The 17,249-nt window shown below is 41.6% G+C and overlaps 2 protein-coding genes across 4 annotated transcripts in view; one reads left to right on the forward strand and one right to left on the reverse strand.

The window, feature by feature from the left end:
- The window catches only part of LOC126397982 (WD repeat-containing protein 37-like), a 38,162-nt gene extending 27,085 nt beyond the window's left edge, over nucleotides 1-11,077 (reverse strand). The window contains exons 1-6 of one of the 2 annotated variants that reach the window (XM_050057125.1): nucleotides 11,059-11,077; nucleotides 8,748-8,870; nucleotides 6,049-6,319; nucleotides 3,785-3,881; nucleotides 2,846-2,941; nucleotides 960-1,024 (exon numbers count right to left, since the gene is read on the reverse strand). In XM_050057125.1, coding sequence (XP_049913082.1) covers nucleotides 960-1,024; nucleotides 2,846-2,941; nucleotides 3,785-3,881; nucleotides 6,049-6,201 — 411 coding nt within the window. In that variant the 5' untranslated portion in view covers nucleotides 6,202-6,319; nucleotides 8,748-8,870; nucleotides 11,059-11,077. Of the gene's footprint in view, nucleotides 1-959; nucleotides 1,025-2,845; nucleotides 2,942-3,784; nucleotides 3,882-6,048; nucleotides 6,320-8,168; nucleotides 8,299-8,747; nucleotides 8,871-11,058 lie in introns of those variants that run through there. The other variant, XM_050057126.1, reaches the window with a different exon arrangement.
- Nucleotides 8,544-16,520, forward strand: idi1 (isopentenyl-diphosphate delta isomerase 1). Of its 2 annotated transcripts, XM_050057128.1 has the most exons (7): nucleotides 8,544-8,674; nucleotides 11,170-11,324; nucleotides 12,922-13,094; nucleotides 13,200-13,292; nucleotides 13,450-13,580; nucleotides 13,673-13,777; nucleotides 15,682-16,520. In XM_050057128.1, the coding sequence occupies exons 2-7, from the start codon at nucleotides 11,173-11,175 to the stop codon at nucleotides 15,892-15,894; spliced, it is 867 nt and encodes a 288-aa protein (XP_049913085.1). In that variant the 5' UTR covers nucleotides 8,544-8,674; nucleotides 11,170-11,172; the 3' UTR covers nucleotides 15,895-16,520. The 2 variants fall into 2 exon arrangements, with proteins under 2 accessions (XP_049913085.1, XP_049913084.1); XM_050057127.1 differs by lacking the exon at nucleotides 8,544-8,674 and having other exon boundaries at nucleotides 11,141-11,324.
- Nucleotides 16,521-17,249: the final 729 nt, after the last annotated feature.

The raw sequence follows: 17,249 nt of genomic DNA on the forward strand, positions 1-17,249 counted from the left end.
CAGTTTACACCACTGCAACTGTCGCCTGCAACGTTCTGAAACAGGTTTTGTCACATTGCAAATCTTTAGTCTGAACTGGACTTAAGTTTATTTCTCAAAATGCTGAACTCTTCCTTTAAAAGCTGTATGAAGACAGCTCTTTACTGAACGTTAATCAGTTTCAACATAACCATTCTGACTCCTGGTAAACTTGTCTTGTGATGTGGGAAGCAATTTGTTTTTTTAAACTTTTGTAATTCCACAAAATTTATTTTGGCATTACAACAACTGACTGACAAGTCATTATTGCTGATGGAAAGAGACTTGTACGCAATAATCTATTAACATGACCAAATATACAGTCTGATTGTATGAGAAACTGTAACAGTATGTTTGTTTTTAAATAAATGCAGCCGTTCACCCAAATGATTTCCGACAGGGTGCAGAGCAGAGAAGAGATGAGGAGTCAAGGTTAGACTGTAGTTAAAAACAGACTCAGCCCACAGCTGTCCCTCACAATGCTTAGTGACAAACAGAGCATTCAGGAAGTTACCCATGAATCTCCTCCCCACAACTCCCATGAAGCCACACTGAAGTTGCGAGGTCCACCTATTTTGCTTTGGAAAGTGTACAAGGGCTACATCGGCAAGAGATTAAAGAGGAAGAAGTCAAGGGAGATGTCAATCAGTGATAATCACTTAATATCAAGTTTCCCTAATTTAACACCCTGAAAGTCCAAAAATCATTATATAAAAACACTTGAAAAATCAAATGAAGTTAACAGTCATGATATTTGGTCACAATTTAATTTGTTTACCCCCTCTTACACAGGAAGAGAAAGACGTCCTTCTCCTCACTCAGTCAGCAACAAAGGGGCTTTTGATAGTCTGTAACCGTTACCCCCACAGATATAAATAATTACACAGATGACAAATCTTCTGAGCTCTAGAGACCAGGCGAAAATAGCTGGAGAGAGGTACCTTGCTGGTAGAGGCTTTGTAGGTCGTCTTCAGCTTCTGTGACAGTTGACTGGTGCTGTGGCTGGCTGTGTGACGGAAAGATAAAGAATAATGAATGAAATTATCCACCAGTGACAAACCTACTGGTTGGTTTCACTGCTGCACTAACAGCCTAATAAAGCATCAAAGCTTTTAACTGCGCACAGCACACGAGAAGATCGTTTCATAAAACAAGATTACCTGTTAAACCAGGCTAACTTCAGCAAACCAGGTTTATTTTTCAAAAATTTTGCTTGATAAAGGAGGTTTACACATGTCTACAGCGGCATGCAAAAGTTTGTGCACCCCTGGTCAAAATTTTGTTTACTGTGAGTAGTTAAGTAAGTCGAAGATGAATTGATTTCCAAAAGGCATGAAGTTAAAGATGAAACATTTCTTAAATATTTTAGGCAAGATTACTTTTTAATTTCAGTCTTTTACAGCTTCAAAAAAACAAAAAATGAAACGGGCCTGAGGCAAAAGTTTGGGCGCCCTGCATGTTCAGAGTCTTTCTGTTCTTGTTTAGGAGGTTTTCACCCATTCTTCCTGCAAAAGGCTTCTAGCTCTGTGAGATTCTTGGGCCGTCTTCATGCACTGATCCTTTGAGGTCTATCCACAGATCGTTAATGATGTTTAGGTCGGGGACTGTGAGGGCCTCGGCAAAACCTTCAGCTCTCCTCTCTTGAGGTCGTCCATTGTGGATTTGGAGGTGTGTTTAGGATCATTGTCCTGTTGTAGAAGCCATCCACCCCCGTGTTTAACAGCTGGACGGGTGTTCCTTTTTTCTCCAAACATACCTTTGCTCTTTGTGTCCAAAAAGTTCTACTTTAACTTCATCAGTCCACAGGACTTGTTTCTGAAAAAGCATCAGGCTTGTTTAGATGTTCCTTTGCAAACTTCTGACACTGAACTTTGAGGTTTTCTTCTGATGACACTTCCATGAAGGTCATATTTGTACAGGTGTCACAGTCTGATAAATCTTCCTGCAGGTCTTTTGCAGTCAAACGGGTTAATACAGTTAGCCAGCTAAAGTAGTAGAGTTTTCATTACAACAAATTTAACATTACAGCAATAGTACAGTAGCTTGCAGGGCATGAACAAGCAATGAAAGGACGAGGGGCCAATGGTGCATTCTATTAACACTGGGAAGTCAGAATTTTTAAGTTCCCTGCAGGCCCCAAGGAAGTGCGCTGGGCTTAGAAGCCAAAATTTGTAGTAGCGAAATAGTGAGATTACAACTCCTGAATCTGTCACATGCTGCCATTCGGCCCAAAAAAACATTTTCCCAAAGACTTACATTTGGAAAGAGACGTCTGTAAATCAGTGGATACATTTCTTTGAGTGTCACAACCTCCAAAAAATGAGTTGCTCCATTCAGTCCCATATCATTTGGAATGTCTTGAAGAATCTCAAGAGAGCTTTTCTGGCTTCATGTTAGGAATGAACGGGGTCCTGCCTTCAACGCTGTATCCAGGTTTCTTCATACATCCATGGTTCCCAGTTAGAAATTTCAGCTTGAACGCCCCCAAAGTGGAATTTCCTACTACAAGTCAGAGGACCCACCCAAACCCCAGCCTCAAAATTTCAAGATGGCTGCTCTGTGCATCAACGACAGTCAAACTGTAGTTTTATACTGTTGATTAGCACTTCTGTCCTATTCATGTCTCATTAAATCAGTCATACACACAGTGCTGTCCATCTTCTACCTGTGGACATGTTGCTGCTTGTTTGTATGCCCAAAATACAGTGTAATACATAGTTAGCAACTTTCTTAAATGTTGCATCTACAAACAGTTGATGACTTTTCCTGCATAGCATAACTTCAAATATACTGACACCTGCAGCAGATTGTGAAGGAAATAATGTACCTTTTGTTTTCAGAGCTCCTTTGGTGGGGTCTCCTCCCTCAACAGTCTGTCCATCTCCAGTCAGACGCTCATTCAGAGAGTCAATTTCCCGCCGTACTGTAATGTTAGCACAGTGACAGGACATCAGTAAGCAAACAAACTCTGGAACTGTCTGGTTAGTCAATCAACACCTGAAGATCAATACTTAAAAGGTATACGCCAAAGAAATCTAAGGGTGCTTTCAAACCGAATCAGGGACTAATTTTGGGCCTAGAGTTGGTTCATGTTCTCATGGCAGCATTTACAAGCGGACCAGATCAAATGTCTTGCGTGAGAAAGCTGCTCTTGATTGGTCAGAATTTCCATGTGGGAAAAATCCAGGAAGTAAAGCAAACGTTGAAGAAGAGTACACTTGCAAGATAAATGTGACACTTTCTAATGTCACAATGGAGGGACAACTACGCAGGTTGATTTTAGCGCTGCTCATCGTGGACTATATTGCTGTCATTGTTCATTTTAGTCAAACCATACAGTTTGAAAACGAGGCGCGGCTCCAACTAGAAAACAATGTTTTGATGCATTGGATGTGCTGAATGTGCATATTAAGGCAGTACAGGAGGAGGTGCACATTAATAATCCTCCAGGACTGTAACATGCTCATGTTTAACCCAAACAATGTGTCATGTGACTGCAGTTGGTTCACATCCAGGTCGGAACACATTCTCACCACAAACGAACCGCACCAGAGTTTGTTTGTAACCGGACCGAGACCACCTCTTCAAGAAGGTCTCGGTCCTGTGTTTTGGTGCACACCTGAGTGTGATTGTTGTGTTCACATCTGCCCAAACAAACCGCATTTACGGGGGCAAACGAACTTGAGTTCCATTGAACTGAACCAAACAAGGCAGATATGAAAGCACCCTAAAAACATTTGCTGGACTCTTTCGATCAGTTACTCACGTTCAAGGTTTTCGATGTAAAGATTTTCAAACTCGCGCTCAATCTGGCCAAAAAGGTCAAGAAGATTGGTCCGTAAGGAGAGGGGCAGCTTGGAGTCCTGGACAGACAGACAAGAAAAGAACAATGCTTTAATACACTTGATGGTAAGCTGACATATGGGCCTAAAAATTAAGAACAAGTCACCACTTTTATTTCCTCCTGATCCCTCTCCAGCGTCATATTATCTTTTATTTATAATAATGTGGTATATTCAATATGTTATGCTTAAAACTCTGAACTTCAACACAGGCAAGACTACAATTTTACAGTGACAAACTACTGTTTCATATATTATCACTACTCACACAGAAGTTTGGGTGACTCATAAAATACACACCACTTAAACAAATCGAAAGCTACACACATAAATCTCAAGTCAACACAGCCTGCATGTTCACCTGATACAATCAGCCACCAGCTACATTTTGTGCTACGCAACTTACAACCTACAAAACAATTTACTAACTACACAACAGCCAAGAGTGCAACCACCCAACTCATTTCAACTGACTTACCTCCATGGCGAACTCCTAGAGGTACCAGTTACCAGGTGACCACCAGTCTACACCAGACTAGCATGCAAAGAAACCGAAAAAAGCTGCTGTGAAAACAAAGGCTGCGTTTGACAGCACGCCTTAAGAGCTGCTGCTTTCTCCAGCCATCTGAAAGACGAGGAAACCAAATACTTGACTGTCACTCTTTCTTCTGGCACGCGCTCAAAATCAGCAACAGTTTGCCATAGTGACGTTAACCGCCTGATCGCTCTGTCTGCACCCCGTGTCAACACACACTTGACAAAAAAAAAAAGAAAGAAAAAAAAAAGCTCAATTAGCAAACAACAGGCCACCCTTATGAATTTAAAGCTGCTTAGCTGTGGCACTAAAACCTGCAGTGTACTCTGGCTAATAATGACAGCATTGAAAGCGCAGAAGAAAATGCATCCTGTGTATTATATATAGGTTTATAAAGCTGTGTGTGTGTGTGTGTGTGTGTGTGTTACTCTGTGCTGTGGGGGGTAGACTAGGTACATAAACAGAGCCAGCATGTCTTGGCAGTGGACAAAAAGGCCTGGTGAAAAGACTAATCAGACCTGGACAAGCGGCCCATATTAAAACTTGATGAGACAACAGGCCAGTGCAAGCTGAGCTCCAGGTTTAGTGGTTGATAATTCAAGGACATTGTCAAGCACAGAAAGTAAATGTTCAAGGACCTTCATGACCAAAACTAGAGCTATGCAATACTGACAAACATAAAGCATCACATTATTTCCGCCTGAATACTTTGATCCAAAACCTGGATCATGACAAAGGCACAGACAATGTTTTGTTTTTCATTCTACAGGTTTTATCTCCCGTGACAGAAATACATGATGATACCATCTAAAACACTTCTAAAACATCCCTGACACAAACTCTTTGTTCAGCTTATCCGAGAGACGACTCTAAGTAGGGTCAGTCTGCAGCCAACTCCCAAAAGTTAACAACCAGGGCGTTCTTGATCAAACAAAACCAGCTTTTATTGTCTCAGTGGTGAAGAAGCTTGACAGTTTGCCACGACTGGTTTGCATCACGAAATGCCTGCTTGTGTTAAGGCTTCAGTTACAGTCTTGTCCGTTCTGGAGGAAATAAATCAATCTCCAATTTAAATAACCTGTTTGAAGATAGTTAATCACTAACTTTATGGCACCAGTGGGTTTATAAAGTCACAGTACATCCCTTTGTTTTGACAAAAAGAAAATCAGTAACCAGCAGGCACATCCACACCAGACAGTCCTTCAAAGATTAGAGAATGTAAAATCCAGATGACATGAACACTTGGGCAAAAGCAAGTTAACTCCAAAGTAGGATCCTGTAGCTCCCTAATAAAAACACTTACACTTTCCCCGGGGGAGGAAACCACATCTCGTAAATACAAGGCAGCATGGGGCTGTGGATGTTGCAACACTAGGTACAAAATAAAAGCAATGCTGCTCAACCGGCTTGTACTCTCATGACTGACAAAAAACAGACTCACACCAAAACTGAGTAACAATCAAAATGCTATTTAGTAAAGAATCACTTTATAGTAGGTGTTTTATGAGCAGATCCACAAAAAACTCTGTGGAGCATGTTTATAAGACATGTTATGTGTGCAGTATAAGCTCTATATTTGCCAAAATGCTTGTCTGCCACTGTCAGAGTGTGCTGACAGCGAGACAAAAGGCATTGTCTGTGCATCCCCCTCACCTGTCCCTCCAGCATGTCTCCTCTTTGGATGCCTGCTGGCCTCTCCTCTGTGCTGTTGGTGCGCCGGATAGACAAGCTGTGAGCCTTGCGCTTCTGCTTGGGGTGACGGGCAGCTGAAGCAGAGCCACTGCTGCTTCCGCCCTCCACAGGCATCCCTCCTACCGCGCAGGTGGCCCTGCCCCCTGCTCACCTCTTACCTGAGAAACAGGTACACAAAGGCCAGGCTCGCTAGTTGGCTGGTGGGTGGATAAGGTTGGTCGGTTATCTCCACCTGTGTGCAAGTAAAAAGGAAGTTGAGTTTAGGTTCACAGCCATTGCAGGAACTGCTCAAGGTGAAGGGTAGCCTTCCCTGCATGGATCCAAACTGATACAAGCAGATATATTCAGATTTAAAGAGCGTGTTGAATCAGTCTGACCCTGATACCTGCTGCTCTGAAGCAGCATACGGCCAAACCACATTTGAAAGTCCAGTAATTTAATGCTGCTTTGCTTGTAAGCAAAAAGCTTTTCCAATAAAACATAATTTCAAGATTATTAACTTTACCGACTCCTATTTAATGTGAGAAACATGTGCATAATTTGAATTTTACCATCCCTCCCACTTGTTCTGTACCACACATAGTTTTATTTGGTGCCAACAATTGATGCCTGTGAAATACAGCCACTGGAGAAGGAACTCGATAAATTTTCTATTTGGAAATTTGATTATGTTTTCCTATATTTGCAAACGATATAACAAGTTACAAGTATTTTTTCCTTATGAATAATTAATTTCCTTTTTATTTGGGATTGAATTGGTCAAAGTGTGACTTGAGAAAGTGAAAGAAACTCAACAAAAAATATTCTCTCAGATAATAGAGATAGATGTCTTGATGAGGAATCGAATGGAAACTGACTTAAACCTTGATGTTTATCTTTTTGATGTATTTGTTACTGTGTCTGTTTAATTTTGGCGTGTTTATTTATTTCCTTTAAGCACTTCATTTTATTTTGATATATAATTGCCAAAACAGGCATGACGTAAAAAATTTGTGACTGTTTTTGTAAATCCTCTGGCTGAAAGAAAGAGGGACTACGGGAATAACAGGAAAAAACTGCTTTGCTGCTTTACTTAAAGGCCTAAAGCATACTTTGTAGAACCTGACTTTAAGACATCTTATTAAAAAAGATTAAAACAAAAAAGAAACAAAAAGAAAAACTGATTCCCAACCACTGTTAAAAGAGGGACTATGTGGATAACAGGTAAAAAATAAAAAAAACCTTGAAGTTATACATTATGGTAAATTTTATGTCACCTGAATTTACTATCAGCAGCCTGTGAAGCCTGACAGACCTGAAGTCATCTGCTATAATTTACCTACATTTGCCAGCTGGCTGTATGATATTAAAATATACAGAATCTTAATGAAGTTCAGCCTCAAGGTGCAACATGCTTAGAGGACTGTGCAGGTTTGTGCTGACATCATAATGGCTGCTCTGAAACAACATAATTCCAAATACTGTTAAAAAGTCCATGAATTTAATGCTGCTTTGCTCATAGGCAACCCAACAAAAGAATACAAAAAATAAAATAAAAATAAAGACATACTGACACCCACCCACTGTTGAAAGAGGGACTATGAAGGTAACAGGTTAAAAAAAATGTGAAGTTACACACTCTGTAGAACAAATAAGCGTCCCTTGGTAAATTATATGTCACCCGAATTTACTATCAGCAGCCTGTGAAGCCTGACAGACCTGAAGTCATCTGCTATAATTCACCTACTTGCTGTAAGATATTAAAATTAACAGAATCTTAATGAAGTTCAGCCTCAAGGTACAACATGTTCAGAGCACTGTGCAGGTCTGTGCTGTAGATATGGTGGCGTGGCGCCATATTTAACATTTGGACAACGCATAACATTAGTTAGCTAGCTTAACGACAATTTACAAGCAAGACTGAAACTGAAAGTATAACATCCGCCAGTCAACACGTGTATCCATGTAACATTATGCCCAATAACGACCCATAACAAGTTAACAGGGTGAATCACGCTTGCAAAATGAATGCTCGACGTTGCTGTCGTGACTTGTGACCAACCTATGATACTGTTATGTCACGATACAACACAGACACTCACCGCTGTCACTGAATTCACTCTAAGTTATCTCGGTGGTCTTGAAATAAAATCAGCTGCACGGTAAAAGCAGACGAGCTGCCACATCTCTTCACTGCGGCATCTAACGTTTACACACCACACGGCTGCTAGCTAACCACAGCATACATGACCTATGACCTTCCTAACTCCACATGTATGTACATTTCACAGTATGTTATTTTACACGTTATCGATGTATGATTTTAACCGTTACTGACACGTTACGGTTTGACAAGTATCAGATTTTTTACCCAAATTTGACACATCACGTATTTTATTGGCGCACCGACTTCCGCATCACGTGATTTGTGTTTGCACTTTGTTAGCCAATGAGCTGCCGCGCCGATGTCACGGTGTCCAATGAGAGACCGTGACCTCAGAGGCAGGGAGTGAAAGCTAGCTGGCTAGACCACTGTGTGCAGCTCTAAAATACCGCCGTGAACAAACGCAACACGCGTTAAAAGACGAGGTGTATCTACCTGAGACAGGTAAACTGTTGTGTGAGTAATGTAACGTGTATCGGTTTGTGTGTAGGCTGTGTGTGTAGCAGACAGTGCATACTTATGTCCGGTTGTCAGGGGCCTGGGTGATGTTGGCTGTGCTCAGGCTGTGCTCAGGCTGTGCTGCGTAGTGGTCTGATGGCGTGTTGACAGTCAGTGTTCACAGGAAAACACGAAGTGGAGTCTGCTGGAGCGACAAAATAACATCCCACTATTTACTACTGTATGCTTTAATGGTAATGCATCAGTCATAGCCAGTAATATAATGCCCACATGGGCTATTATACTGCATTGAGTGCTTTTACTTTTACTGCTGAGTAAACTACTATACTTTTACTTGAGCAATAATTTCAATACGGGACTTTTAACTTGTAATGGACAGGGGCGGGTCATCAGACAATTGGTCCCTGGGCACAGATATGCAAAAGACCCCCGCTTGAGTGGCAAGACACACACACAGTTCATGGATCATAGGCCTCATTTTGTGTCATTGTTTTGCATAAGCTTGTAAATATAATGCATCTTTTTGTGTGTGGCTTTTTTGGGATTTTTCCCTTTCTGAAGCCCCTTTTACACTGCCAGATTTTCGGCGAATGTTGGGCCGTTTTGCCGGCAAGCTGTGAGCGTTTAAACACACAGAGCCGGATTGGCGAGTTGATTCGAGGTGCCTAATTTTCCGCCACGTAGGGCTAAACATATTGGTGGAACCTTTTTGGTTTAAAAAGAACGAGGTGCCCTTCCGCCATGGGAGGGGCTGTTGATGACTTCTGGGAGGAGCTGTTGATGACGCTGCATGTGCGACCCGCTGGCGGTGGACTAACAGGAAACAGCTGATAGCAGGAATTAGCGAGCAGCTAGTAGCAAGAGGGAAACGCAAACCTGAAAGACACTGTAAAGATGAGCAACTGGGGAGACAAGGAATTGCGCGCCCTCCTTGCCCTCGCAAACGAAGAGGCCATTAACGTCAGATGACGGGGACGGTGAAGAACGGGCCAACTTATGAGGGAATCGCCGAAGGACTGACCAGCCACAGCTTCCCTCGGAGCAAGGCTGTTTACGTCACATGCTGAGCTACACGTTTTGTTACCTGCTCACGCCCCCCATTGCCCCGAAAAAGGCGCATTCTGTATAAACAAAAGTAGGTAGGCGGCATTTTGCTGCACTCCCCAATTTTGTTTTTATACTGCCAATGCTGAAAAAAGACTGATTAGGCTTTCTTGTAAATTTAAAGTTGTAAAAAAAACTTTAATTATTCTTCTATTATTCCTTTGCATCTCTTTTACCCCTTTTCCACTAAAATTAGCACATGTACACAGGTTTTTTAAACATAGGAAAACCCACTAAAAAGAGGCTTTAGACTCTTTTCCCATTGCCAGCAGACTAGAGACGTGTACATGGCTCTGCAGCAGACGAGCATGCCTTTCTGTTGTTTTTTTGTTTTTAACTAGTCTAATTCGACTTCATGGACAGGCCAGAAAACAAGTTAGTAAACAAAAGAAAGCTGCACGAAGGCCACTGAAAATGTTACGTGGTTACTTCTTTTTTTTGTATCTTCTATCTCTTTCAAGCTCTGTGTTGACTAATTTGGAATGATGTTTGAGCACTGCTTGGGGGGAGATGGACAGTATTTTGTAGTGTGTGTCACTGCATCTCGCCAATAAAGGGGCTAAAATTAGTACGCTTACCCAGATGTTTTTCTATTACTTCTACTTCTGATCACAGAGCCGGAGCTGATTAATACCCGTGACTACTGCAGAATAATTTGACCAGGGTGTGAATGCCGACTGTAACCTTTCACATCACATACAAAAGCCAGATGTTAGTGGGTGTTAGTGGGTTTTTGTCCTATGGGAAAGTCAAGTTATTTTTTCTCAGACTCCAGCTGCTGCAAGAGGCAGAAAAACATACTTTAATTTTATAGTTGTAGTTTCCTAATGTATGTAAAACTCTCCACAGTATGAACAGTGGTTACATGAGCCTCAAAACCAGCCACAACTCAGCCCTGAGCAGAGTGACCGTCCTCTACTGACCAATCAACAGACTGCAGTGTTCACAGCTCCACCTTTTAGTACCAGATCTGTGTGCTAGGTACCCCAACATAGGGGGGACCAAACATGGGGACGTTGATGGAACGGTTCTTTTGGTACCATCCACAATTTTTCACTGTGGAAACAGAAAAAGCACTAACATGCCCTTTCAGTAATCCTTACATGGTAATGTAGTATATTAACACAGTTGTACTGATATTTTTACTGAAGTAAAGTAAAGTAGTAGTGGATATAAGTGTTTCTGATTTTATGAGTTAAAAGCAGTCAGTCTATAATTTAACCTTTAAAATCTCACATTTTATGTGCAGTCACGTTAATGTTTACCCTCTGTGTTATCAGCAGTGTGTCCTCCGATCCTCACTGGGTGAACTCCTCTTCAGTTTTTACCACCGCCCACAGCTCCAGACCTTGTGATTGGTTTTCTGTTTTGGTCAGGCGATGGTGCGGGCTGTGTGGGCGGTGCTCCGGATGGTGTCCTGCGAGGGAGCCGCCGTGCTGAAATCAAACGTACCTGGCGCTGGTCGAGTGTCTGCACCGAGGCTCAGATCTGTCTGCACTCCTTTGATTTCCTGCCGCAGAGCTATAACCAGGTAAGCTACCAGTCTGTAGGTCTGTGAAGTCTTCAAGTCCTGGTCTGAGGTTAGAGACAGCAGTCAGAGATTAGCCTGTTGACACTAAGCTAAGACACAGTTTGTGCTATTGATAGCTGAGCTCTGCTGAAGCCTCTCTGTCACATGAACGTCGTTGTGTCCTAAGGAAATAAAGTCACGCCAAATTCAACTGTAAAAAAACTCAATCTTTATGTAGCTCTGCGTGTTAGAGTTAGTACGCAATTTCAAAGTAGCTTCTTAAAGCCTGGGCATAGTATCTTCAATTCGGCATACAGTAAGGTAAGACAGCTGCATATACTGATGTATTATTATAACATGCACATTTTGTAAACTTTGTGGCCAGGGTCACAACTGGAATACTTTATCACAACTAGCAATGAAACTATCAGTCACATAATGATAAGCAGCAGTCCAAACAATGTCCTTTAATAAACAAATAATGCTACTATCATTACTGACTATTACTACTACTGCTGTTGGCCCCATGTGGGTAGAAATGAGCTTAAAAAATGGGCCCCATATGGGATTGTCCATGGGTTCCATAATGGCCCGATGCTAACTGCCCACATGGGAATGTTTACAGGGTGTCCGCAGGTCCTTAAAACTCTTAAAATGTCTTCTTTTCAATTGTACAACCATAAGGCCTTAACAGTCAGTAAAGTCTTAAAACTTAAATTTGTGAGGTCATAACTACTGCTAACAGTTTTTATAATTTGATTCACACATCTTTTAATTTCTATTTTCTTAAAATGAGTCCACAAATCCACATTTCTAATGTTACAAATCTTAAAAAACAACTATACTACTGTCATTTTGCCTCATACTTGCTCTTACCTGCTGGCAAAATGTAGATCAACTTAACTCAATCTAATAACCATATGTCTACAATAAACGCATACCTCTGCACAAGACCACATATATACTTGCCTGCAATGCTTACCAGTGATGCTAAATAAGTAAAGCATGATTTGTACAAAAATCAGTCCTAAAGTTGTGTTTAAAAGCATCAAATTTAACTGTGTGATACCTGCAGACAATCTGGTTTACCCAAGGTTTTGTATTTTATATTATTGCACATTGATATCTTTGGGTTTTTGACTTTTGGCCAGGTAACACCAGCAATTCGAAGACGTCTCTTTGGGCACTTGGAACTTGTTACAGGCATTTAGCAATTATGTAACTATTACTATATATGCTATTACTCTACTGTACATTTTGTTTGTTCTTCTCATGTAGCATAAAGGGACTATATCCTGCATTTTGATGTGCAGCCGTATGTTGGTAATAAATTGACTTTGAACCTCAGTTATTTAAAGATATATGTTTAGGAGAGGCACAAAACGGCATGAGGTATATTTTACATGTATCTGAGTATGTTTGTTTGTTAGATATACTCCCTACTTGAGTGTAAAATTTTTATGAACTTGGAAAAATTTCAAGGTCCACTTAGGGAATCGCCACGATACGATATTGTCACGATACAACATTGTTGTGACAGAGTTTCCTCCTGTTTTGACGTGAATAAGCATTCAATTATAAGCTGCTGTCTGTCTGCGTCTCCTCCCGTGCTCTGCAGTGAGGTGAGACACCTGCAGTCTGCAGTCAGAATGCCTGAGATAACCACAGACCACCTGGACGAGAAGCAGGTGCAGCTGCTGTCCGAGATGTGCATCCTCATCGACGAGAACGATCGCAAGATTGGAGCGGACACCAAGAAAAACTGTCACCTCAACTCCAACATCGACAAAGGTACCTGTCTGTCATGTTGAGCTGCACACACCTATTTTGCCTCAGGGTGCATATCTGTGTCTTTTGGATTTGTACCTGTGATAAGTTGTTTGTTTGTTTTGCCAGGTTTATTACACAGAGCCTTCAGCGTATTCATTTTCAACAGTGAGGAGAAGCTGCTCTTACAGCAAAGATCTGACGCCAAAATCACTTTTCCAGGTCAGTGACAAATCCATAAACCTCCCAGTTTAACCATTATCCCAAATACACCTGTGATTCACTGGGACACACGTGATCACATGAAGCATAACAACTTGAGAACACTAATGGCAGGCATTGTTAATATGTTTAACTATCCCTGTGTGTGTGCGTGCAGGCTGTTTCACAAACACATGCTGCAGCCACCCTTTACACACAGACAGTGAGCTGGAGGAGAAGGAAGCAATAGGAGTGAGGAGAGCTGCTCAGAGGAGACTCAAAGCTGAGCTGGGCATCCCCATGGAACAGGTATACAGGAGTGTGTGTGTTTGTGTGTGTGTGTTTAAGCACATCACAAGAGTCTTTCCTTGTCTGATCTCTGCCTTCCTGTTGCTTCTCAGGTGACACCAGATGAAATGACGTACCTGACAAGGATCCACTATAAGGCCCAGTCAGACGGTGTGTGGGGAGAACATGAGATTGACTACATCCTCTTCATGCAGAAGGTATCACAGTGATGTCTGTTGGCGTTGAGTTACATTAGGATATGTGATGTGTATCTGGCCCCTGTTTGTGCTTAAGCATCAGCGTGTCTCCACTATGCTCTCCAGCTACTTGCTAACTTTGTCAGTCTGGTGTTTGGTGGTTGAGCAGGCAGTGACAGCTGGGAATGATGCTGATGTGAGTGATGAGAGTGAACCAGGACTGTAAATATGTGGGACTTAAAACCAAAACAATAAGGGTGCTTTCAGACCTAGAGTTGTCTCCTTTGGTCTGAATCAGGGACTAATTTTGTCACCAAGTTGTATAATTGCCTAGAGTTGGTTTGTGTTCTCACGGCAGCATTTACAAGCGGACCAGATCAAATACCTTGTGTGAGAAAGCTGCTCTTGATTGGTCAGAATTTCCATGTGGGAAAAATCCAGGAAGTAAAGCAAACGTTGAAGAAGAGTACACTTGCAAGATAAATGTGACACTTTCTAATGTCACAATGGAGGGACAACTACGCAGGTTGATTTTAGCGCTGCTCATCGTGGACTATATTGCTGTCATTGTTCATTTTAGTCAAACCATACAGTTTGAAAACGAGGCGCGGCTCCAACTAGAAAACAATGTTTTGATGCATTGGATGTGCTGAATGTGCATATTAAGGCAGTACAGGAGGAGGTGCACATTAATAATCCTCCAGGACTGTAACATGCTCATGTTTAACCCAAACAATGTGTCATGTGACTGCAGTTGGTTCATATCCAGGTCGGAACACCTTCTCACCACAAACAAACAAACCACACCAGAGTTCGTTTGTAACCGGACTGAGACCACCTCTTCAAGAAGGTCTCAGTCCGGTTGTTTTGGTGCACCTGAGTGTGATTGTTGTGCTCACAACCCTAACCCAATAACCCAAACAAACCGCACTTAGGGGGCAAACGAACTTGAGTTTGATTGAACTGAACCAAACAGGGCAGGTGTGAAAGCACCCTAAATTAAAAGATGCTAAAATGCTCCACAGAGCTGAAAGGAACTGTATGTTCATCATTAAGAGCGACAACTTTCAAATTAAAGTAGTGATATGAAAATGGAAATCCAGACCCAGAAAGATTGAGGACTCGCTGAGCAAATTAAAATTGTGCTCTCGCGATAACTCTGGATTTCCAGGGTAGTGATATGACACATTGTGAAGACAAGTACTGACTATAGCTGCGTTACTCTGTGACTTGAATATAATGATAATTTTAGAGGCACACACTGCACTGGGGATAAGATCATTCTGGTCTGGTGAATGCCTGTCTAATGACTCTTTTATATGATGCAACTAATGCACACTGAGAACAGAAAGAGCAGACTTTTTCCAGAGATCCTTGGTTTCTTTGAAGAAAATCAATTAAGTGGCAGTGAAATGCACTGTTAAAGAGAGATAAAATCAAGAACTGAAACACAATTAAAGTTGCTGTTGACCAGCCCAGTCGCTACAAAAAATGTTGGCATTGTTCATTTCTGCAAAGCACGGATATGTTACATTTGTACATATCAAGTAGCGCATCAACATTTCTAAAGCGTCGTAGTATATGAGCTGACTTTGTCAACGGCAGTGGTGGTGGAGCAGATGGTGGACTGTGTGACATCTCGGTAAGACACCTGCCAAACTGCAGACCACAGTTCAAGGCCAACAAACTGAGTCATTTAAAGTGGGTCAGCACAGTGTTTCCATCCACTTTTTAGCCACCAAATGTGGGCAATTATTTAGCAACCTGTCGCTGTGTTTCCGGGGGTGCTAGTGCCACAAAAAGTGCGTAATGATGCCCTGACACCTTTGTAAGTGTGTATTTGGATTGTATTTGCCTGCTTGCCTGTGTTATACTTACCCGGCTTAAATTATGGTCAATAACATCTTTTTTCTGTCTCTCTAAAGGAGGTGGAGTTGAGTCCAGACCCCAATGAGATCAAAAGCCACTGCTACGTAAGCAAGGAGGAGCTGAAGGAGATGTTGGAGAAGGCCAAGCGTAAAGAACTGGAGATCACACCCTGGTTCAGCCTCATCGCAGAGACCTTCCTCTTCCAGTGGTGGGACAACCTGCAGAACCTCAAGCAGTTCATGGATCACAACAACATCCACCGCATGTAACCAAAACCAGGATCGGGCTCCACGCTCTGTCATTTCAAACCTTGGGTTGTAGTAATACTTGGCTGATATACAAGCAAAGCCAGCTGAACTGTTAGAGACCCCTGACACTCTGATGTCAAAAAATAAGTATCACTTGCTGCTTCTGCCAAGGTAGTAGTACAGTAAGTGTAGGACTTCCACACTGATGTTTAAGTCCTGCTGACAGTAAGAGGTGATGTGGTATATAGTGGGTTTGTAGCCCTGAGGTGCATTCATCCATACATGAGAGCTGATCCAAGTAGGGTCACTCTTAGTCTTATGTATTTAGAACACATACATCAGGTAATCAATTCTGACACACTGCACACTGGACTTACAGACTGTACAGAAGTAAAGACATTCAACATCTTATTTTAGTAGGAGCAACGTAATTAGTGACAACTCCACAAAGACTATAGCCTATTTTTATATAAAAACTAAAAGTGCCTGTGTACAGGTCATTAGGATGAGATGAGTAGTTTCTCCAAGTACTGATGTGATGTCACAACTGTCACTTCTGTATATTGTCGACAATGATATCAATGAACAAGCTGTGTCTTTGCACTCTTTACAATAAGTACTCGCACAATAAAGAGTTTGATTGTGGACATCGGCAGTAGATTGGCTGTGTTTTGCTTTGGGAGGGCTGGAAAATTGTGGCAACAGGTGGATGTAACAGTAAAATGGGTGAAGGCGTTCATGGTCATGTAAACATAGGTCAGTTGCAGCCTCTAGATGAAGAAAAGATAAACATTTAATCTGTATCAATAGAAATTATATATTTGATCTATATTATTATGAATATATTACCACAAAGTCCTAGATAACATCTAGTGTCATCATGATATCAGTATCACCTTATTCAGTAATAATTTGCACAGAAAGATGCTACAAATGCTGTTTCTGACTTGACCAGTAGGTGGCAGCAAAAGCCTGCATTCCTCTTGTCAAATACTAAAACCTCAGCACACATTTCTTCATAAAAACCTCTAAAACTTTTAAATATATTTCAAGTTTTGTCTGTAAGGCCACAGCAGCATTAAAAGATCTCCACAACTTAACATTATCAAACAAATCAAACACGCACTTGCAAATATTGTATCATCTGTATTTACACTCACCAGGTTGGACTCCTTTTGCCTTCATAACTGCCTTAATTCTTGATGGCATAGATTCAACAAGGTGCTGGAAACATTCCTCTGAGATTTTGGTCCATAGTGACATGATGACATCACACAGTTGCTGCAGATTTGTCGACTGCACATCCATGATGAGAATCTCCCGTTCCACCACATCCCAAAGGTGCTCTATTGGACTGAGATCTGGTGACTGTTCAA

The sequence above is a fragment of the Epinephelus moara genome, chromosome 11 (assembly GCF_006386435.1).
Source record: "Epinephelus moara isolate mb chromosome 11, YSFRI_EMoa_1.0, whole genome shotgun sequence".
NCBI lineage: Eukaryota > Metazoa > Chordata > Actinopteri > Perciformes > Serranidae > Epinephelus > Epinephelus moara.

Bases quoted from the DNA above. Each gene is read 5' to 3' on its own strand.
- idi1 (XM_050057128.1), top strand. From the start codon at position 11,173: ATGGTGCGGGCTGTGTGGGCGGTGCTCCGGATGGTGTCCTGCGAGGGA. The intron at 13,095-13,199 runs GTACCTGTCTGT...TTGTTTTGCCAG, and splicing joins CAACTCCAACATCGACAAAG to GTTTATTACACAGAGCCTTC. The intron at 13,778-15,681 runs GTATCACAGTGA...GTCTCTCTAAAG, and splicing joins ACATCCTCTTCATGCAGAAG to GAGGTGGAGTTGAGTCCAGA.